This window comes from Thunnus thynnus, chromosome 16 (genome assembly GCF_963924715.1).
Source record: "Thunnus thynnus chromosome 16, fThuThy2.1, whole genome shotgun sequence".
In the NCBI taxonomy this organism is placed as follows: Eukaryota; Metazoa; Chordata; class Actinopteri; order Scombriformes; family Scombridae; genus Thunnus; species Thunnus thynnus.
The window spans coordinates 24,166,523-24,189,855 of NC_089532.1; the positions used below are offsets into that span (position 1 = coordinate 24,166,523).

Genomic DNA, 23,333 nt, shown 5'->3' on the forward strand with positions numbered 1-23,333 from the left:
CACAGCTGGCAGTGTGAACTAAGCTATGAAGTGAAAATGTGTTATATAAAAAAGGATAAATCAAGTGTAAACAAAGTGACTTGCTCAAGCAGTCACATTCTAGCACTTGTAATTATTAACATTTACGGAAAGCATCTTGACCGTTACAGTATATGTTTTAAAATGTCCTTTATAGCTTGCAGTTTATTCTTTTTGGCTGCATGATGTACTGTAGCTGGTCTATGTGTTGGTGTGTGCCTAGTCACAATGTTGCTTTTGCAGTTTTTGCTGTTGATAGGTTGTTTTTTTTTAAAAGATTTTTCAGTACATCAAACCAGCCCTTATCTGTGAATTTAGGGAAAGAAATTCCCTCATGTAATGCAAAGAAATACTTTTACTAAGGCTGCTTGACCTAACCACCTAACTTCAGTGTGGTGGTGTAAGCAATATGTAATCCTTATGACATGAAACATGCTTGAAACAAGCTGTGGAGATTTGGCCCCATAGGTCAAATAAAATTCAGTTTTCTAACTATGATCCTTGCGCAGTTCAAGCTTGACATATTGCTACACAGTGACCCTGCTGAAAAAAATCTATGAAAACCTCAGAAATCCAGGCTTTCTATGTTGTGCTATACTTTCTGTTCTGTGAGTTAAATATTTTGCAACACCAACTTTTTTCCAATCACTGATGCGTTTAGTCAGCAGGCTGAAAGCATGGGCCCAGTCCACACTTAATGTGTCTGGTGATCCAACAAAAAGCAAGTGAAAGAGACATCCACTGTGTGAAAATCACCAGATTTCTCTGTGGCAGTCATGGCACAGTTACGAACACATCAGATGGTCAGTTGAGAAATGCATCACATTCTTTTTTCATCACTTGCAGCTGACTTTGCATTCAACTTTTGTCATTCCAAAACGCTACCAAGACCTCCAAATCCTAACATGATCAATGTTAGCAAAAACCTGCCACTTTACAGGGCAAATGAACTCGGCATGAAAGTTTTCGGTCACATCCAATCTACAATGTGGCTTTTGTACTGATGTAATATGGCATTAGTCTTTACAGTTGCATCACTCCTATTAAGCACCAACTCTTATTTCCTTAAAAGCAGTGATGATACCTACAGTCATCATCTTTTTTTTCATCATGACTGATTTGCTGTTTATTTTTGTTTGAAGAACAAATGGAGAAAGGTGTTTTCAAGACTAGCAGAAAAGTCAGAGAAAAATGTAAGGCTCTGTTTTGTACTTTTGGCACCAGCAGAGGTTGTCGTACACTCGTTTATCCACTGAATCTTTCTGTGCCTGTGCTATAAATGTGTAGCTTGATACAGTAGCATGATAACTACCAGAGTAATTAAAAATACATTAAATTTTTGGTAATAAAGTCTAAAGGAAATTCAGTTGAGTGTCCTTACACTTAATATCATACTGTGAATTGGGCAAGTGGTGGGAGACTCCCTATTATACAGCAATCACTAACCATCCGTGTGTAAAACATGAGCTTGAGTCTGAAGTTCAACTTTTCAATCATGTGTTCAGCAATCTAATGTAGTCATTTGGTACGACTGCTACCTAGTGCACTTAATTGAAGTTGCCTTTATTTTAATATCACCCAGTGCTAACACTCTGGAAAAGTCAGCTTGATCAGCCTCTGAAAGTCCTAACAGCCATTTTGCAGTGACATCTCTAGCATTTCACAAGTAATCTCAGTTGTCATTTCATGAGTGTGCTCTTACTCCCACAAGCTCACCAAAAAACAAATTTGGTAGTAACTGCAGAGTGGCACGGTAGTAGAGTGTTTTGATTTTTCTGACCCCTGTGGCATGAAAAAAGATTTGCAATCATTCTAAAACAACTCAGTTTTTATGACAGAGATCTTGATAAATGACTCCTATTAGATCAAAGTGCCTTTTTCTATTCTCAGGGCTGAGGAGTTTATTCAATTTGAATGGGGCTTTAAAATTGTACAATTTTATCAAATTTGAGGTCATAAGAGATGAAATAGTGAAATAGTTGATGTTAGCCCCCATTTTATGCTTTTTAGGAAGCGTGAATTGTGAAAGAACTTGAGCAACTAATCAGGGATACTTATCTGAATTTGCTCCACCTGTCTATCAAGGTAAACACTGGCTGTAAGGCTTTTCAGATTCATCATGCTAGTGTTGTACAAGTAGCTTGCAGACAAATCAAAGGCAGTCTGTGGGTAGATGGTGAACTGTTCACACAAATTTTGGTAATGCATAGTGGTAGAGGTGGCCTGTTGCTTGCCATTAGTTTTGCATTAGCTTAACCTCCGAGACTTGTACAGCACTTTACTGCACACATTTTGAAGGAAGTGCTTGATGGTGGAAATAGTTGAGGATAAATTGAGAGCAGCGAGCAGTAAAGCAACAAAAACCTTCAAACCCATCATGCTTTTCATGTTCCAAGCAAGTTTAAAATAATTGTGCAGCAGAAAACATTTGCCAATTTGAATTGGAAGGATGAAGAGGTTCAGTGCTCTTAAAAACATGTTTCATATCTGTCGACCATCATATTGTCCATCCTGACCAGCTTCTGTATGCAAGAGCCCTGTCTCTGTAACTCAAGTCTATGATGTTGTGTATGACAGTCTGGTATTCCTTCACTCTCCACTAGCTTTTTATAGACTAGATAACTGACTTGCAAGTTTTCATAAGCTAAACATGGATCTCGATGAATGCTTGACCGAGAAAACTCATCTTGGATATACAGTATCAGCTTCTGGTCAGACAAAGATCTTACTGTATTGTCGACTGACTAAACCCACCGGCCACCATTACTCATCCCAATCCTTTCTATATAAGAAGGTACGTTGGTTCCTACACAGTCAATAATCTAGGTATTAGGTTTGACCCTCTGCTGACTTTTAATGACCATATAAGACATCTATGCAAAACCTCTCTCTGCCATCTCAAAAAACATCTCTAAACTCCACCCCTCTCAAATCCATCAATGGACATGCGCCTCCCTCCCTACCTGCAACTGATCTTACCATAAACCTCCACCCACACTCTTAGATCTGCCAGCAGCTTGCTGCTCCGGGCCCCTAGCACCAAGCTCCACTCCATAGAGACAGAGTGCAACGTGTCATACCCTGAAAAGCACACCCACCAGAGGGGAAAACAATCAGCACCATAATATACGACCAAGGGCTAACAAAATGCCTGTAGCTAGCTAAAAACTTTAGATTTTAACATGTTAAAGGATTATTTTAGCACCCTATGTCTACCAGAGAGGAAAAGGTAGTTTAGCATATGCTGAAACCTGTTACATTGTAAATGCTAAGATGCAATACATGAATGCAAGGGCTGACATCACATCTACAATAGAGATAGCACAACTGTATAGCAAACTGCACTACATAACAGGCTGGCATCACACTTTTCACAGCTGATATGGCGACTACAGTTTTTAAACGCAGGCAGGGAAATTACATGTACACACATGCAGTCATTTTCTATTCATTTTCCCATTCCCATTCATTTTACAGATAGCATTTCAGCTGAATGCAGGTTAGCTATTTTGTGATTTAAAATTTCAATTTCAATTAAACAGCTGTTCTGTTTTACTTTCAACCTGTGTGTTCTCTGTGACTAGCAGCGTGTCCAGGTAAATGTGTCATTTTTATGGCGGTTTTTGAGCTGCAGGCTGTCCATGCAGCTCAGATCAGGTCTGTCTCTTTCACTGCACAGCACACAGCCCTGTATTCACTTTTGTCCTCTTAAAGGCTTAGTTTTTTGGTTCGGCAGCTTATAAAAACTTAGTTCTGGGTTCTTTACCCTTTTGGTAGTGCTTGCCACCACACAGCAGCTTTTAGACATTTTTCTGTTGTTTGCTAGCAGACAAAAGTGACAAGGAGGCATCTCTATGGGGGATGGAGCCTTCTGCTCTGCTGCACCACGCTTGAGGAACAGCCTTCCTAACCATCTGAATGCAGCACAGACTCTAGTCACTTTTAAAAAAGGTCTAAAAACCTTTCTATTCAGGAAGGCTTTTTCATCTTAACTTTTATTACTATTATTACTATTTTCTTTGTTGTGTGTTCTATTCCATTAATACTGTAGCACTTGGAGTTTCACTATGAATGAAAGGTGCGGTACAAATGAAATGTATTATAAATACTATTGTTATGATGCCTATGTTGTAGCTGTATAACATTTTCCTCCATAAAATCCCCTACACACTGTGTCTGTGTGTCCTTGCTCTAGGACCATCCCAGCTGCACATGCACGCACATGTATCTGCAAACAGAGACATGTACACGATGAGAAAATAGTAATTCTAGCTCAGTTGGACATTTGCTCTGAAAGAATGAACCACTAATAGAGTTTTGTGTCACACTGAGAACAAAATCGCAGCGTGCCAAGTTGTAGAGATTGGTTAATCAAAACTCTTATCTTTCCTGCGCTTTCTGGCACTGTCTCATTCTTTGATCTTTTTTTCTCTTTTGTTGTTATTTGTCTATTCTGTTGCTTTCGTGAACATATCAAAATGTTGAGTTTGTGATGGGGGGCCTGCTCTTGACATACTTTTGAATGAAGATGGAATGACTTCACATGCTGTTAGTGCATCGGGTCAGTGCTTTTGCTGCATCATTGTTTTGACTTTCAGTGGTACTTACTAAGTGTGTGTTTGCAGGTAGGAACCTTGCGATTCTGCGGCAGCACTGAGTTCTCTGGGGGCCTCTGGGCTGGAGTGGAGCTTGACAAACCAGAGGGGAAGAATGATGGCTCAGTAGCAGGGGTTCAGTATTTCACCTGTCGAATCAAACATGGTAGGTCATGCTGCAGCCCAGAAGCACTTAGAGTTCAAACACTGGCTCATTCACACGCATAGACAATCACTTCTACCATTATTGACTTTATAGGACTTAATTAGTCCAATCACATTCTTCAGTGCTATTGTATCTAACCCAAATGTGAGTAAATTTAATGGGTTCAAATGACCATGTTTGCCTTTTGCTGTTGTTTCACTGTTTGTCTTATTACCCTGTATATCTAATATCACCATTATCATTGGATACTTGTATTGTTAAATTTATTCTTTCTCTTTACAGGAATCTTTGCTCCTCTCTCCAAGATAAGCAAGCCTTTGGAAAGACATAAAACCAGTAGCACAAAGACTTCTACACCCATACGCCCACCTCGTCGCATCGACCTGTCCCGCATCACTTCCAAGATTAACACAGGTAGAGAACAAGTTACACATAGGTCATCCCACCTCAGAACATTTCTGCTTAATAAAAACATGCCTTTGATGCATTTGGTTTACAGTCAAGATGTTAAAAAAAAAAAAAAAAGATACATCCAACACGTCACACAAGAATTGTAAGAGCAGTTTGTAGAAAGAGCTATGACTGGATGGACACTGCTCCATCTGGCTCAATTCTCATGGTTCAAGCTGTGCTCAGGTCAGCATGAGTGTCACCTCACAAGTTTTTGGATCCAAGAATTTGGAATAATATGTTTGCCTGAGGAGTTCTGGCTGAATGTATTGTAAATTAAAAAAAAAAAATCCTGAAAATAATTTATTCATAACATAAACTACAAAGACAGTCAAACTGAAAAGCTCATATGGCCCTGAGGGCAAGGAAATGTGTGAACTTTGTGAGCACAGGTGAAAAAAATGTCGCAGGGCTAACGTTTCCTCGTATCTGAGGTAATCTCATGTACAGTCCCCTGGAGGAGATCACGGATAAATTATTATGAACCATACATCATATAAAAAAACAGAATAACCGCAACAACCTCATACAAACAAACATTTGGGACTAACAGCATTAGACCGATAAATGACCCCCCCAGTATTCCCTGTTGAAGAAGTAACTCTTGAAGTGCTTTAGGTACCAGCAGCAATAGAAACATTCCTATTACTCTGGGGATGATGTGCTGAAAATGACAGAAAAAATGTTGTTAATAGCCCCTCATTCTCCAATAATTGGATTACAACTGTGTCTACCTCCTATGTGATATGGTGGTGCTCAACTCCCCCTCTGCTGTAATGTTTTTATCATGTACAGTAGAATATAGTATAAGTAAGCAAAGTAACATTCACCACAAATGCTTTATGCATCGTCAGTAGAATATACCTTTTGGATTGGTTTGTCATTTATTTTCATAACTTTGCACAGCTTGAAGTATGAAGGAGAGAAAGTAATGAAGGTACACATTTGTGAGGGAGTCTCAAAAATTGCAATCCAGTCGTCTAAATATCTCTTAATGTAATTTGTACTCTGTGATTGCTAAAAGTAAATGTGTTTTTGGTGCCCAGTTGATGGCGAGAAAAGGTCAACCTTGATTGTGAAATCAGATCAGTGCAGGTTAGGACCACAAACCGCTGGATTATTTCACCGAGCCATAAAAGAGAGATGTCTGTGACTGAGCATATTGACTAATAATTTAGCTGAGGGGCATACAGTGACAACAACAATATTCAGTTATATGTGTGGAAACTTCGACCATGCATTTGTAGTCTGCATATAATTTTTGTGTGTCTCTTTACAGTGATGAAACATTGCATTATCTTTATCTTTAAAAGTTTAAATCTTTAAAGTGTGTAGCAATGGTCATTTTCAATATTTTTGATCTTGCAAATAAATTAATAAAAAAATATCAAGTTTAGTAAAAGGAAATAAGGTTGATGATGAAATGTTTTTTTTTTTGTTGCAGTAGTGGTGTGGACACACAGTCATTCTATCACAAGAAATTGTTCCCATACTTGTAGTTTTCATGCTGACACATTGGGCCGCTAGCTTACTATAGAGGGAGTGAGTCACTCCAGTGTCCAGATGAGGCCATCAGCTGAGTCACAACTCCAGCTGATGGCCTCTTTTGTGCCAAAAAGAGGCTTTCTCACCGTTTACAGCCCGTCTGAGCCATGTCACTGGATGGCAGGATGTATTGCATCTGGGCTTTCATATTAATCTTCCTCGAATGCTTTGAAAAGTGGATTCTGAACCAGTGCCAAAGGACAATGCATAAATTAGACTGCTGACAAGACCTTACTCTCATAGTCCTTGGATGCCCACATCCTCAATTCGTGACTAATGTGGGCTCATAATATAGTCCAGTCACCACAGAACAGTGTAGAAACCTTTGTTGGGTTTTGTGGTTCTTGCACCCCCTAGGGTTTACAGCTTTATTGTGGTGGTGTAATATTCAAAGGTTTTGAAGGCCGTTTATCTGGATGTGACTGGAATAGTGGACCTCAGAGTGGCCTATGGAATTCTGTGATTGATAGTCCAATTAAGCAAGGTTTAATAACTAGGGCATAGACAGGCTGAATAGCCTGGCAGCTATTCATCACAAGGTGTGTGTATGTGTGGCATCCAATGCATGTGAGGGTGTTTGTGTCAGCACCTCCATACAACCCAGGAACCAGGCTAATTTATGACCAAACACTTTTCAGGGCCTTTGTCAGCCATTTTCAGTCCAAACTCTCTGCGCCACCTGTGTTTTTAGCGTCCCATCGGATGGGCAGTGCAGACAGCTCGCTCGTGTGTATCAGTAGATTGGATGGGTCATTGTGAAACTGTCTCGTCTCGCTAACCAGGAGAGACAGACACAGCAGAATGCCAGGCTGGCCCCTATTAGAGTGTGTCAACTGTAGCTCAGGCCTCAAAGGGTGGTGGGAACACAGACAACGCTCACAAAGCACCACTGCTTGATTCATAAAGCCTCAGTCTGTTCTGCAGTCTGTCACTTGAAGTGAACGTCAGTATGTGGAAGGGATAGATAGAGCCAGGAGGTCCCTGCGAGCTAAAGGTCAAGTGACAAGAAATGTTTGGTATTCTGAGTAGGAATGTAGTCTCCTCTTTGGAGTTCAAAGGAAAGACACAACTCTGCCTCTGAGGGGACCGTTTCCCAGCTTCCTCTAAATGTGAAGTGAAATGGCAATCGATAAATACCAGACTGATTTTAGATTTTTGAAATGCTTTTTGTAAAGCACAATATATAGTTTAAACTTGAAGTAATGTGAGAGTTTGTGGCAAATTTATATATGAATCGAATCCTCATTGGAAATTATATTTTTTCCTTACATCTGTTGAAATACATGGATGTTGATTTTATCGCCCATTGAAGAACATTCAGTGAGATTTATGGTAGATTAATTCAAATCAACAAAGATATAAAAAGTTCACTCAAAGTTGTTACGTTCTAGTGCTATAAAACTAGTGAAAGAACATAATTATGTTTACTTCTGCAAAAAATGTTGTTTCTTGTGTGCTATTTGAGTCGTTACCAAGATTCTTTTTGAAGTTTTTTTTTGTTCTTTTGTATTCATTGTCATTGGGTTTTTGTGTTGGTGTACCTGCTTGTCTCAGCATATTTAAGTGTTTTTATTGTGTGTTGGAGTAAAAGACAATCTTAGCTCAATCAAGAAAGATTTCCTTTCAGTAATTCTTGTTTCATTGCTACTCAACAATGTCATATTGTCCTCTATTTTCATTTCTTTATTGTCCTGTTCTGTATTTTTTTTGTTTTCAGAGTAGCTTTTTTTGTCTCTGGCTTTAACTTTGACACTCTTGGAGTGTTACACTATGTGTCTTCTTATTTTCCTCATTTGTAATTCTCTTTATTTGTCCAAACTTTATAAACTCTCTTCCTGTAAATTGTATTTTGATTAGGTTTCTGGCTTTGGATAGCTACTTAACATGTAAACCACTCTATCTACATTCATAATTTCCAATGAGATTATACATCCAACGTAGGTGCATTTTGATAATCAGATAATCTCAACAGGCAAAGTTCTTCAACAGATACAGCATGACAACTATAGAAATTATAAATTTCCCAGTTCTGCTAATTTCAGCTGTCAAACTTAAGAATATAAATACAAATTTCTTATTTCAATTGTCAAAGTGACTTTCAAATTGTACAAACATCATTGAACTGTGATGAACACTGCGATTGAAGACATTCATGTAATCCTCTAATCTGACTAAGATGATATTGATCTCTGTGTTGAAAAGTAGTCACTGTGTCTTTTTTGTCCGTGTGTGTGTGTGGGTGGGAAGGTTTATCTCCATCTGTCAAAAAAACCCCTGATAATCAAAAAAGTCCACCTGGTCCCAACCAGGGCACAGAGGGAGGCGCCTCAGTGACAAAGACAGGTACTGCAGTTAGAGCTGAGTGGGCTTTGATACACTGGATATCAGAGAATGGGAGTGTATTTAGTATAATCTCTCTTTGTTTAAAACAAAAAAATTATTTGAATGTAGGTCCTACACACTGCACTATACATTTCTCTGATAATCAGTGCACCTTAATACTTGAACCCAAAATCTTAATCCATCTGTGGGTAGATCAACAGGAACAGCGACAACTTTTCTAAAATGAAACGGATGCTCTGATAAACTGTATCATGTCTTAGTTCTGGATTTGCAGTTGAAGCTTAATTTGCATGGTGATAAAGCAGATCTGATTGGGTATTACAAAAGGGAAAGTGAATATTCAGCAAAATATAAAATCAAAATTTTTCTTCAACCTGAAAGTACAATATGCTTGCACTTCTAATTGTTGTGCATCAAACCAAAACCACACCAGTCCAGTAATCAATTAAGGCAATGAGGGATTGATTAGCTCAAAGAGAAATGACAGAATCAGCAGCTTCAACTGTTATTTCTGCACGTTGCCGTCTACTCTTAAGGCCCCATTAGTGAAGGCTTACTATTGAAAACAACATTTGGCAAAGGGTGAGAATTTTTTTGCCCATCACTGTCTGGGTTCCAATTTGTTTGTACTTGAATCTTTCCTTCGTCTTAAAGCACTTTGGCACAGATTTAATTAATTAGCCTCTAAGAGTTGGGCACTTAATGAACTCATGGCCTGTGTAGGTCTGTGAAAGTTTAAAGCTTAATGAGGTCCTGTGTCCAAATGGCTTTTTAAGAGTGAAATTGGGCACCCCCCTCCTCCATCTTATTCCCTCATGTTGGGTGGGTACCACCATGTTGGCCCTTAGTTGGACCTCAGTAATAGGAGAAGCAACTGTGAAAGATTGAGCTCACTTGATTTGTGCTGCTTTAGAATGATGTGACACAGATGCTTGGATTTCTGAAAAAGTACAGCGGTAATAGTCTGGATCTGAGTGCCACAGGCACTGTCACATTCTGAAGAACAAAACAGAAAAATGAATAATAGGCTGAGCTTCATTATTCCAGTTGAATTACAAGAGTTGCTTATATAGGCCTAGATGGATGGATGGTGGGTTCAGTATTAAGAAAGGAGGCACACAATTTGTGCCGTGTGATTTTTAGACAGCAGAGTGGATAAGTGCATAACAAAGGTCCCAGTGGAGCCTAGTTGCAACCCTTTATGCGCCTTTTTAGAATGATGTGTAGTATATAGCTGGCAAAGTGGCTGTCTTCACGTAAATAGATTGTGGTGTGTGTTTTCTGTCACTTGGTTTGTGGGGCTCTTGATTTAAATGAGCTGTTCCTGCGTCTCCGGCCATTCATTCCTCTGTGTCATTGTCATCACAGGTGTCCTCTCCCGCTCTCTCTCCTCTTCGTCCTCTTCGCTGGACTCTCGGCATGGACCAGGTGCTCGACCTCGTCCACTGCCAAGGCAACGTCTTCCTGCCAGACAGCGACGGGAACGTGTTTCTCTGAGTCCCAGGACGACACCCTCTCCAGCCCTCCGCTCTTCTCCTTGTACCACCTCACTCACTCCTGGAGGTGTATATTATCTTAACGCCGACTAAATGAAGATTAAGACTATTATTTCAGGGTTTTTCTAATGATTATACAGATCTAATGGAATCAAATTGAAGACGACAATTCTCACAGTAGTGAAACAGTCTTTGATCATCTCTCTCCCAGGTCCTCGAAGCCGAACCCCCTCAGCTAGTAGCTCTGTGTGTGAGGGCCCCGAGGTGCGCCTGGGGGAGAGGGTGCTGGTTGTAGGCCAGAGAACTGGTGTAGTCCAATTCTGTGGAAAGACCAGCTTTGCCCCAGGTCAGTTTTTATAATGTTAAAACACTCAAAATGTATATCATACATGATACACTTTGATATCTCACCCCTTATTCGGTGGATTTTTTGCCGCGTTGCCTTTCATCTGTATAGTCTGAATTGTACTACAATCACATGCTGGAATCACAAAGATGTTATTCAGCCTAATTTCTCTACAAACACTCATGGACATTGTAAATTGAATTATTTGCAATGTGAATGATACATGGATGTGCACAGAAAATGCTTTTTGAAGTCTGATTTGCAAGGAACTCCATACAATTGTGTGCAGTCTAATGTCAACGTTATTATGTCTTTTTATAGCTGTTTGATCAACTAGATTGTTCAGAAGTATGATTAAAACTCCCACAGTTAAACAAATGAAATACTTATTTCATAGTCAACAAATACTGATACTGAGTCAATAGACTACCTACTCAATGTTACGACATTTATGAATAATTTGGCATAGCTGCACATGGCATTTGAATCTGTTCAGTCTGATTCACTAGCATACTGCAGTAAATGTTAGACTGTTACTGTTCAATAAAGAACATGTTGGACACCAAGAGTACCAAAGTGTACTCTCTGGAAAATGTTGAACAGCATCAGTTTTCGACAAGTGGCACCTTGTCACCTTGAGGCTTTTTAAAAGCCTCTTTTAAAGCCTTCAAAAGCTATTTGAAATATTCATTATTCCATTAATAAATCATATCTGTTCTTACTTTGCTGTTTTCATGTCTGACATAAAGGATTATAATTACTGCATTTCTTTAATGTTTCCTTAAATGTATCCTGGTATTTTTTTATTGGGCTTAGTTTTAAATTTTTACAAATGCTGAATGAGTTCTGTCAGGATCAAAGATCGGTTTGTACATGTTGAACTTTACTGTGGTTGCCTCCACTAGATACACAGGAAACTTCAGAGTTCATTCTCTATTCTTTTTTTTTTTTTTTAGCAAGAAATTCAAAAGTTTGCAAATAGTATTATTATAAAATGTCGGTGCAGTGTTATTGTTCAGTCAATCACATGTGGAGTAGTGATGGAAGCGCTATTAAGCTCTTTTAACTTGCATGAGCTGCATTGTATACTCAGCCACCAGTCATGGAAATGGCAAAGCTTGTGTTGGACAGAAGATACTCGGAAACACAAGATATGAGAAAGCAGCTGCTGAGCAAAATCCACTGAAACCCAGGCAGAAAACGGCTCACAGTATTCATTAATATTTAGGCAGTAGTTCTGCCCAGGCATCAGTCATGTATGAATAAGTACTAACACATCTCACACCACTGAGGATCATGTTTGAAGGGATTTCAGTCTTAAGTTTCCTTTGATACTCTTAAATCAGTGATAGGAATGTTCTGTTTTCTCAGCCTCAGTGCATTGAGGACTGCGTCTCTATGTGTAAAGTAGCTCTTCTTCTTGCTGAACACATCACAGTAAACTGGCTTCTTTTGAACTTTTTTGTCTATATCCTAAAGTGGCACACGCAAGGTGTCTTAAAGTCATTATAAGGGAGAAAGATGCTCTGAATTTTGTGTTTTGCATAGAATAGTCACATCACTTTAAAGGGCACTGACTGAAAGTTAAAGAGCTAAACAGATATTTAGGGATTACATGTAGTAAGAGGGAGTGCTGCACAGTGAAATATCGGCTTTGCTGCACTGCAAAACATTTATCAAAACCAAAGTCTCTTTATTAAATGAAAGATGTGCATTTTTGCTCACATATGGTGTCTTTCCTGACTGATAATTTTCTAGCTAAGCCATCAGATTTTTACAAAAGGCAGAATTAAATGGTTAGAACATTACCCCCTCACCTTTTTAAGGTGAATCTCGTAGACTGGATTTGTGGTTGGTTCCTGTCAGTACACATCTGCATATCTCCAACAGACAACAGAAAAGCTTTGAAAGTAGGCTGAGAGGAGCTATCAGGGCATAGTGGTTTTAATATGGAATACTTCCAACATTTCTTAGTGACCCCTTTGTCTGTCTGTTTGTTTTTCCAGGGCTCTGGTTGGGCATCGAATTAGACAAACCAAGTGGTAAGAATGATGGATCAGTGGGAGGCGTGAGGTACTTCAGCTGTCCACCAAAACATGGAGTCTTTGCTCCTCCGTCTCGTGTTCAGAGGTGAGCACAGGTCCTTTAAGGTAGCTTACATTTCAACAAATCAACACCTTAGAGTTAGAAGGTTCTATCTGCATTCTGACTGGTTTTGAGTTATTGAGATTCAAAGTTTTGACATCCTAGTTAACAAAATTGATGTACAGTACAGTTCTCTTATTTGTCAAAATAAGACACCCTTAGTACTCTAAAAATATAATTCAATTCAATTCAGTTTTATTTATATAGCGCCAAATCACAACAAAAGTCATCTCAGGGCACCTTTCACATAGAGCAGGTCTAGACCATACTCTTTAATTTACAGAGAGAGAGACCCAACAATTCCCCCATGAGCAAGCACTTGGTGACAGCGGTAAGGAAAAACTCCCCTTTAACAGGAAGAAACCTCAAGCAGAACCCGGCTCTAGGTAGGCGGCCATCTGCCCTGGCTGGTTGGGTTGAGAGAGAGAGAGAGAGAGAGAGAGAGAAGAGGTTGGGGGGGCAGAGAAGCACAACAACAACAGCAACAACAACAGCAACAACAACAATAGATACATGACTAGCAGCAACCACAGCAGGAACAGCTGGTGAAGGACAGAAGAACGTCAACACGTCAACATGGGCCATCCTGCGGATGAGAAAGCATAAAGAACTCCGGGGAAGAAGTCAAGTTAGTAACATGCATTAATGGTAAAAGAATACATACAGATGGAGAGGAGGAGAGAGGAGCTCAGTGCATCAATGGAAGTCCCCCGGCAGTCAAAATCCTATCACATTAGATGGGGTTTTTGCTGATGAGGTGATTTTCAGATAGAACCTTCTAACTCTGAGATCTCTTTGTTTGGCATTACAAGGTTATATCTGCCGACGCTTCACAGAAAGTGATGATTTTGTTGGAAAAGGTAGACAGATTAGTCTTTGTTTTAATGCACAAAATCAATGAATGAACTACTGAGGGAAGTTATAATTTAGCTGTATGTTTTAAATTTAGACATAACTACATTTGACAGATTTGAACTGAATATACAGTTCATAAGGTTTTACTAACAACAAAAGTCAAGCCAATTAGAAAAAACATTGAAAAATATTTCTCCATTCATGCTGACATTTCCTCTCCTTTGTTCTGCTTTGTTTTGGTTTTTTGCTGCTGTCTCTATTTCTCTTCATGTCAGAACCTTGTCCTTGTCTGCTCCCAAATTGACTTCATTTTTTTACAAACTTTTGACAAACTGGTGTCTCTGTCAGTGTCTGAGCTCTGAATGTTTCTATGTCATCTCTGGATCTGCTGCAGGACTCAAGTTATAACGTTAAACACACACAAACCCAGTTAGCAGCATCAACAGCTAGCAGTCTGAATGTATCTCATATTCTTACACATTAACATTTTGGCTTTCATTGCTCACTTTTTAAGTAGTCAGAGTAAGTTAAGTCACTAATAATAACTAATTATTACTAACAACTGTGCTAATGTGTAATTAAACTCAGCAAGCTAGCAGACAAGTATCATAGCTAACGGTAAAAATCTGCTTATCACAGAGTTCAAACCAGATAAAAAACTGACTTTAACTCAGTTGGTGTTTGTATCAGTGTCATTCATAATGATTTTGATAAAATCATCAATTTGGAGGTCTCAAAAATCTTAGTGTCTTAAATCTGGAGTGTGACACTTTTACATATAAGTGAACGTCCATTACATTTAAGCCCTTGCCAAACAAGTTCACACAATGCTGATTAAGCATCTTTCTGTATTTCTCAGTACGCCGGAGTTTGTCTGTGGCGACTTTCCCGCACTGGTAGTGATGCATTTTACATCAACCAGCAATGATTGGTTTATGACTGTGGACAGGGACAGACTGTCCTCAGTGCGCCCCAACCATGTCGCGTTGCCAGGGCGGGGACCGGCTCATGTAAATAGTGTCAGAGGTCGCGGTGATGATGTCAACAGTGTTTGTGTAATTACTCTCATTGCAAGAGGGGGGAGACAAAGGTTCTGCACTGCAGGTTTAAGATTGAACTAAATTGCTCTATCTTTTCATCTCCACAGTCACAGAGCAGTGAGGTCATATGGTAAAGAGATGGATTCTGATTGGTCCTCCTGTTTACATTCCAAGCACTGATTGGTGCTTTGCAGATTGAACCTAATAGCACCAAGTTTGAGGCAGATTTTTGAGAGAGAACTTTTTCTTTTCTCAAATTTCAGGGCTAATAAATCAAAAAAAATAAACCCACCCAAAATGTGAGTAACTTGTCAAAGAATAGTTTCATGTGAATAACTCATTTTAGCCACAAATGTCAGATAGAACCTTATAATTCTAAGGTCACAAAATAATGAATGGACCCTTTTTGCTTTTGCCAGCGCTCACCCACAGAAATAAACAATTCATCAAACAAGTATCTTTTAATAAATTCTTTAAAGTTCAGAACAGATTTTTGAAGAATTCGACAATATGCCCTGAAAACCCTGAGGTTGCGTCTCATTGCCCTCATCAATACATCTGATGGCACTAATGAGCTCCTTTGACAGTGTCATTTGTGCGAGTGTTGACATATTTGATTTTGCCCTCTGTGTGGCAAACAGTCCCCCTCTGTACTAGTGATTAACGAGAGTCAGAGTTGTTGAACGTGAAGCCTGGGGCCCCCTCTCAGTGTGACTCTTCAATTTAATGTGGCACCTAGTAATGAGCTAGACGCCAGAATCCCTGCCTTTAAGTATGGATTATGGATAATGAATATGTGTATGTCTTTTGTTTAGGTTGAGATGTAAAGAGGGGAAAAGAATAAGTGAGATATATTGCGAGAGTAAGTGTGTTGAAGTGTTTATTTAATGGTAGAAATGTATTTATGTCTCACTGTGTGATTTCCATGTGGTTAAATTATTATGCTGTTGCGATAGCAAAGAAGACATGACATTTAGCACAGACGAGTTTGGTTGCCTTGAGGTTGTGATTATAAGAACATTGACTACTTTTTACTGTATTAATATTTAGAGGAAATATTTAGCTGCAGTTTCTTGGTGTTCTTTTTACTGTCAATTAGAAAAGCTGTGTTGACAGTATTGAATAGACTCAAAGATTTACTTATAAAACAAAAGGCAACTAAAGGCTACACAGTAGGTGTTTCAGATGCACTTTTTTGATATCTGTGTCTGACAAAACAGAAACAGCTCTGAGCACTACCAAAATTCATGTGACCTGCACAGCAGTACTGTGCCTGAATACACACCATGTAGACACTGACAGAGGACTGACGCTGCTGCTGCTACTCTGCTAATGGGCTGCTTTCACTATGCAGCTTGTGTCGACATTATGTAAGTCCTCAGCTGCCTCATGCATAGCGCCAGAACATAGATCTGATGTAAAACAAGTCATCTGGTCAAAATATTGTCAGTATCGTTATGCTATGTGGATTGTATTGTCTCTGTTAGACTGGCTGTCAACTGAGGTGAATTCACAACCCCTTCTCATGTCATTGTTGCTGCCGCTGCCGGAGAAGTGTCTTTACAGACTAGAAATGCTGAGGACGAAGTGTATTTGTTCTCTTTTTATGTCACATTTCTATTTCTAGACAAAGTTACAGACAAAGTGATGTCATAGGTCAGCAATTTGGCATGTATTTTATCTTCACTTTAAAGACAATGACAGTTGTGTTTTTGTCTAATTTTTTATTAGCTTTTGTGGTGGAGATTAGTTTGATTTGCATGAATTTCTGAACTATGGGTTGTTAAATATGGAGGATCATAAAAGATCTTGTATACTTGTAATGAATAGTTAATAAGATCGTCCTAGATGCAGTAGTTATATAGCAGTGTATATTAGCTGTGCTAATACTGATAAAGGTGCACAGTTAATAATTCTGACTATCTACTACTTGGTTAGTGTTCAGTTTTGTTAGTAGACTTACTTGCTGTCTAGTGTATATGTTAGTCATTTTTTAAGTTCCTGTTTTTTGTGATTTTAGTTTATCTTTGAGGCGTTTTCCAGGATTTTTACATGCATGTAACAATAGTTTGGCTAAATGGTGCAACTGAATATTTTCTGTAGTAGTATCACTGCAACTAAAATTCAAGCCAAATCTCTGAAGTTTTGATTGATAGCTTTCCCTGTGAGAAAATTACTGAAGCACTGTTTTGTGTTTGCAAAATCTGTTAGGGTGGAGACTGGTCCATTTTGGATTGGTACACTCCTTTGAGCTTCAATCAAAAGATGTTCTCTAAAATACACTGCTGTCTCTTGAGGTGTCTAATCAGCCTCTTGGAAGGTTGTCTAGTGTGTGCAATCTGGTCTGGTCGTACATTCAAGGTAACATTTCCTAACTAGACATATAATTACAATAAACCTGAGCCAAAACTCAGGAAAACTTCGATTACACACATTTCACTTGGGTGTGTTTTTGAACGCATCCTAGATGCCTGTAATAATGTATGTCAGTAAATAACAATCTGTCTCAGCTGTGACCTGAGTTTGAGAAAAGTGGGGTGGTCTTGGGTGGTCTGAAAATATTAATGGGTTTGTGCAGATATTTCTTACAATCAAGTACTGTCACGTAGTAATGGCAGTCATTTTAACTTTAAAACTTTTCTGTCACCAGTAAGTTTCAAATTGTTTTTTTTTTCATATTGAAGCAGATGAGATGCTTGCTTTATTTGGACATCAGGGTCCATTTTGTGTGTATTTCCCACACAAATGACTCCCAGTCTCACAAATTGGAGATTAACAGGACTGAAATGCTGTTTAAGTGGCAGAACTGTGGATGTATCTATATCAGTCATTTAGCTCCTTTTAGTTTCGTGTTTCTGAATCAAGTCAGAAACTGTGTATGTGCATATTGTCCTTTTGATTCATCCTTCAGTCAGACCTTGTGCACTGCATGGAAGCATCCACATTTGATATATGTGTCTACACTCATTTATTGGGGTTCATTTTTCACTGTAATGTCTGTAAAAAAAAATTTCAGATCTTAAAGAGAACAAAATCTACTTTAATGTTTCAGGAAAACAAATCAAGACAACCTAACCTAAACCTAGCATAATGTGGATGTGAACAGAGTTGCTTCATACAGACTTGTTACCTATTGTAGTACTTTTTTTATCCAATACATAGTGATGTGTAACAGAAACAGCAGCAAAATACGTAGTCAATGTATTGATTATTGTGTGGAATTACTGTCACACACATAATGCATTTAATACCTTGAATCAAAACCATTATATCCATGTGGTTAGGCTAAATTGGTAGATAAACAACATTGGAGTTGAGTTATGATGTGATGCTACATATGCAGTTACTCACTGTTGGCAATTGGATGCATTTGCATGTAGTTGACGGTTGAACCACCTTTTCACTGCACCCTTGTGTGTTTACATCTCTTTGCAACGTTCTCACTTACGTGATGCTAACACAGGAACTACTTCCACAACGGCGCCCACGTTGACCTGTTCAAACAGTGCACGATCAAAGGCAAATTCCACTAAAGGCCTTATTATTTCTGTAGATCAGATCAGGCTTGCACACTACAGAGACAAAGTGTTGACTCAACAGATGTATCAAGTGCCAAGGTGGCTATTTATGGGGATCATTTAATCCTGGGGATATGGAAACAGTTGTCTGACATACATATTCACAAGCCATTAAGTTATTCACCGCCAGACATTGTTTTCTTTTTATTTTACATTTTGTGCAAACAGATAAAAACTGTTGACCTTTTTTTTTTTTTTATTGGATGGCACATTGATAGCCCAATGCCTCAAGTGCATAATGTGTATCACAGCTGAATACAAAACCAACACATTTTTAGAAAGAAGATGACATATAAAATACTGCATGTTTTGATTGTCAAAGGAGAGAGGGTTCTCCAGATTTCCAGATTGCTGGTTAAATGAACACATTCCACCTTTTATACCAACATATAATTGGTCTCTTCACCTTCCTTTGGCACTTGTGCCTCAACTCCCTACAGACCCACGGGGGGATTTTCAGGGGGAGCTTTTCTTCTCTCCTCTAATCTTTTTATTGCTCTCACTATTTTCCCGATGTTGCTTTTTTTTTTTTTTAACCCGCTATTTACGTCTTCCCTGAGATAAAAGCTAGTTTTTTGGGAAGTCAGCGCCTGTGTTTTCTTGCCATCCCTTATTCATGTCCTTTTCCTCTCCTCTTCTTTTTTTTCCTAATTAACCCCGGGGCGCATGGTGTGTTCAGCTGAGCACATAGTTTCCCTCCGTCTAATGCAGAATCTCATTCTCTACATCCAGCAACTTGTTTCTCCGTTTCTTTTCTTCTCCTGTCAGCAGCTATCACAACCCATTAAGAGAACAAACAGCTTTTCTTATGCTGCCCCCCTCCCCTCCCCTCCCCATGCCCCCACTTTATTTTTGTTTCTCTACCACACCACTCACGTCCCTTTTAGAAAACAAAGTCACACTTTTTTTCCTCTTTGGCTCATTTCTCGACAGTGGCTTCCCGAGCTCTAATGTTATTATAGTCACATTGCGGCTTAGAAAACATCAATAACCAGGACAGGTGTGAGCAGCAGAAATGGTTTCTTTTCCCTTCAGAAGAGAGTAGGCCATCATCTGATGCAGGCTCAGTCAACTCTTATTCACTTGTGTTTTAACTCTAATGTGATATATGTGCAAAATGGACATTCCATTTATTTTTGTTCCACATTAATACCCGTTGTCTGTCCACCCTGCATTATTTGAGGTGAAGTAGGCTTGAGATAAACCCTAATGTCAGTGGATATTGCACTGTACAGTAGTATTGTATATACTATGTGTGATGTATTGTCACGTTACTTACAGCACATCTATTTTTTTTTTTTACCCGCAGGATCCATGGATCTGTCGATTGCCTCTCAGAGCTCTCCTCCTCACGTCTCAGTCATCCTTTCAGCGGTGAGAGTTCTACCTTTTTATTGCAAGCTTTGACTCAAATCATATCGAAATGTGTCTTAGCATTTATGATGCTGCGAGTGCTCGTGAAGTCATTCTTATGCAAGAAACCGTGTGGGGTTACTTGGCTCTTGTGATTGCCGTGCAGGAACCATCCGTCGCAGTTTCAGCACATCATCAGCCATCGCCACCCCGAAGGAGACGAGCAGAAGAAGCCCCGTTGCCAGGTGTGTGTCGTATTTTCCGCACAGCCCTCACATTTCTCCCTCCCAAAGCTTTTCAGCTTCATTCTAATCCCCGACAGCAGTGGCAGAATCAATACTGATAAGAAGCAGCGGTATTAGTCAGCAAAAGGTTCCTTTTTTAAATGGCCAATGCATGATTGTGGTTATAATGAGAGTGAACACGGAATTGAAAATCAATCCCTCAAACACTGAGCTCTCATGAATCTCCCACTTACTTTTGATATATCTGCTCACACTGCATACCTTTTCTCATAAATCTCTCTTGCTGTATTTTTCTCTGTGCTTCCACAATTCATCTGGAAAAAAAAAAAAAAAGAAGTCAGTCCAACCCTCACCGCCGGCGCTGGAGCACTCTCAGCGGTGGTAGCGGCAGCGTTCCGGGGAGCACAGCAGGATCCAGCCCCTCGCCCAGCTCTGACGGCCAGGTGCGCCTCCACGTGGGCATGCAGGTCCTGCTGAGCAGTGCCAACGAGATGGCGTTCATCCGTTACCTGGGCACGGCAGACTTTGCCCCAGGCCTTTGGCTGGGTCTGGAGCTCCGAGGCCCAAAGGGCAAGAACGACGGCTCTGTTGGCGGCCGCCGCTACTTCACCTGCCGCCCCGGCCACGGCGTGCTTGTCCGTCCCAGCCGCGTCACCTACCACGGCATCAACGGTTCACGCTTAGTGAACGAAAACAGTTGAGAATGGTCGGAAACGGAGTAACGGAGTGGGACGTGTAGGGAGGGTTCTACAACAGACGCATTAGATGTTTTGACTTTCTGTTTATGAGCTACTTGAAGCAAAAGTTTTGAGTTTAAAAGTCTCTTTTTTTTTTTCCTGCTCATGCACATAGTCTGTTCTCTGTACTCCTCCAGATGTGGTGTGGGTTACAGTGGTAAAACCAGTTATTAATAGTTCAAATTTAAACTATTAGATTAGTTCTTGGGAAAATGTAGGCGGCTAAGAAAGCACTTTATTAAATTAACTTAAAATTCTCATTAGAATTTGTCTTGGCAGGATGGGGAGGGGGTCTTAATAAGACATAAAACACTGCACTACTTTTAATCTGATTGCACTGACAAACATCAGTATGATAGATCAGTATATGAAAAAAGCGGATGGTATGGATGTGAATACATGAAAACCTATTTCTATACGCAAAGCTAAATTTGATCACATCAAGTAGAGATTTTTATCAGATAATTTAGGTGATGTAGCCTACTCTCTAACCAAAAGCGTGCATGTGTTTATGTGCGTGTATGCGTGCATGTGTGTATTAATTAAGAGCACTTTGAAACAAGAGTGATGGATTTTTCCAGGGTCGTCATATGGCTTACAGATAATTGATGGAAGTTGAGTCAAAACTGGATTTTCATCTTATGAATCAATGTGAGCTAAGCCCTCTATTAGCCTCTATCAGAATAAAACCACATCAACAGAGGCAGTTTCCTCCTACTTAGTGTACATCAATATCTGCCACAAACTGTCTGTTAACTCAACGCAGATAAATGACGGTTGTATTGTCCTGTGGGGCTGCAAAAATACTTATTGCCCCTTCGGCTATGATTCTTTTGTGCTTCGGCAGGCTGGTAACATTGTTGAGGCAGTGGTGTCATTTATATCAAAGTCGAATCTCAAATTGAAGGTATCTATCTGTGAAGTATATTAGGTTCAGGTGGGAAAATGCCTCATTTTAAACCTGATTTGTGTCCAGGTGGAGTTTTCAAACCTCTCTGAGCTGTCACAATTTTATCACGTAGAGACATCTGAATGTGATAACTTTATTTTGAAGTGTGTAATCTACAAATCTCAGTTGTTAAAACTGTAAGATTTCAGAGACTTTCAACAATTTCAAAGTCCTATAGAGAGTTCCCAGCTGTAGTCTCAGACCAAACAGCTCCTCAGTACAGTGTGGTATCATTACATTTGTTGAAGACCATATTTCAGAGCACTGGATGTGGCTTAATAGCATTTGACGCTTAATTATAGCAGCTTGACACAGGAAATCTGCAATCATCCAGAAGTTTCAAGGATAGAGTTTGCTGTTTGATTGGATCCGTGAATGAGGGCAACTCAGAAGAGAACAAGCCATCGATTGTGCATGTGGAAAACAAGCCCTTTATTCAGTAAAACACTCATGTATCATCCATTTGAGGCGTGTAGGCCACAACAGTAGCTGGAGAATCTCCAATGGTGTTCTCTCATTGATCTGTCTGGTGTGATTGAAAAGCAGTAGTGGTCAGAACCCAAGGTTGTCTGAAATATCTGCCAGTGTTTTAAAAGCTCAGTATTTCCAAAATCCTACTAAAACATTTTAATCAACACTTTCCTTTTTGAATATAGCTTCTCATTTGCATAAAGGCTATCTCTGTGATAAGTTCTGTGGCATTTCTTTCCACATTTCAAGTCTCATCTATAGATATATACTCTCATATTTCGTGTATCTGCAATCCCAGTTGTATTAACAGCATGAGTGATTTCAAATTCCACTGACGGGTATGAAAGTCTTTTGGCGCTATGTCCTTGTGGGGAATATTTTATTTCTTTTTAAATGAAATTCATGATGTGTATATTTGAAGTGAGAGTGTGTGAGAGAGGGATTTGATGTGATGCATTTACATGTTGTGCAAAATAACGGTATTTGTAAAAAAGAAAATAAAAGACTCTATTCTAATTTGACCTCTCATCTCCACGACTCTCTGTATTTCTTCTTTGGCTCTGTGCCTTTTTTATCGAGTGTGGTTGTACGGATGAAAAATAGGTTTGCTAGAATTTCTGGAACTGTTCACAAAGTGCAGAGAATAGTTGTCTTCAGGGACTGTAAATGAAAGCACTTTGAAATGGTTACATGTCTGTTCACTTACCATCAGATTCCTCTAGGGCTCATCTCAGCCTGGGCACATAAATTCAAATGTGTAGGGGAGGAGTATACCCTACTATGCCTTGATTGTGGAAGAAATGGATGTTTGAATGGGTGCTTGAGATTGTTTTTTTATGCTTATATTTCCACATTTTTTGTAGTCCAAACAGGTGAAACAAAACCAAGGAGATGGATCAAGAGCAGCTGTGTTTGCCTGTCTAATCAGCTGACCAACAGATTAATTCTAAGGTGAGACTGAAATGAAACATGCAGTCAGTGAAGTACCGAAAACTGACTTT

At 39.4% G+C, this 23,333-nt stretch overlaps 1 protein-coding gene across 5 annotated transcripts in view; it reads left to right on the forward strand.

The window, feature by feature from the left end:
- Window positions 1-22,853, forward strand: part of LOC137200486 (CAP-Gly domain-containing linker protein 4-like) — a 38,172-nt gene extending 15,319 nt beyond the window's left edge. For 2 of the 5 annotated variants that reach the window (XM_067615374.1, XM_067615372.1), the window contains exons 8-16: window positions 4,644-4,779; window positions 5,062-5,193; window positions 9,022-9,117; window positions 10,486-10,680; window positions 10,825-10,959; window positions 12,966-13,089; window positions 19,887-19,951; window positions 20,097-20,175; window positions 20,510-22,853. In XM_067615374.1, the coding sequence (XP_067471475.1) occupies window positions 4,644-4,779; window positions 5,062-5,193; window positions 9,022-9,117; window positions 10,486-10,680; window positions 10,825-10,959; window positions 12,966-13,089; window positions 19,887-19,951; window positions 20,097-20,175; window positions 20,510-20,876 (1,329 nt within the window). In that variant the 3' untranslated portion in view covers window positions 20,877-22,853. Of the gene's footprint in view, window positions 1-4,643; window positions 4,780-5,061; window positions 5,194-9,021; window positions 9,118-10,485; window positions 10,681-10,824; window positions 10,960-12,965; window positions 13,090-13,387; window positions 13,733-19,886; window positions 19,952-20,096; window positions 20,176-20,509 lie in introns of those variants that run through there. The other 3 variants (XR_010931960.1, XM_067615373.1, XM_067615375.1) reach the window with 3 other exon arrangements.
- The last annotated feature ends 480 nt before the right edge of the window (window positions 22,854-23,333 follow it).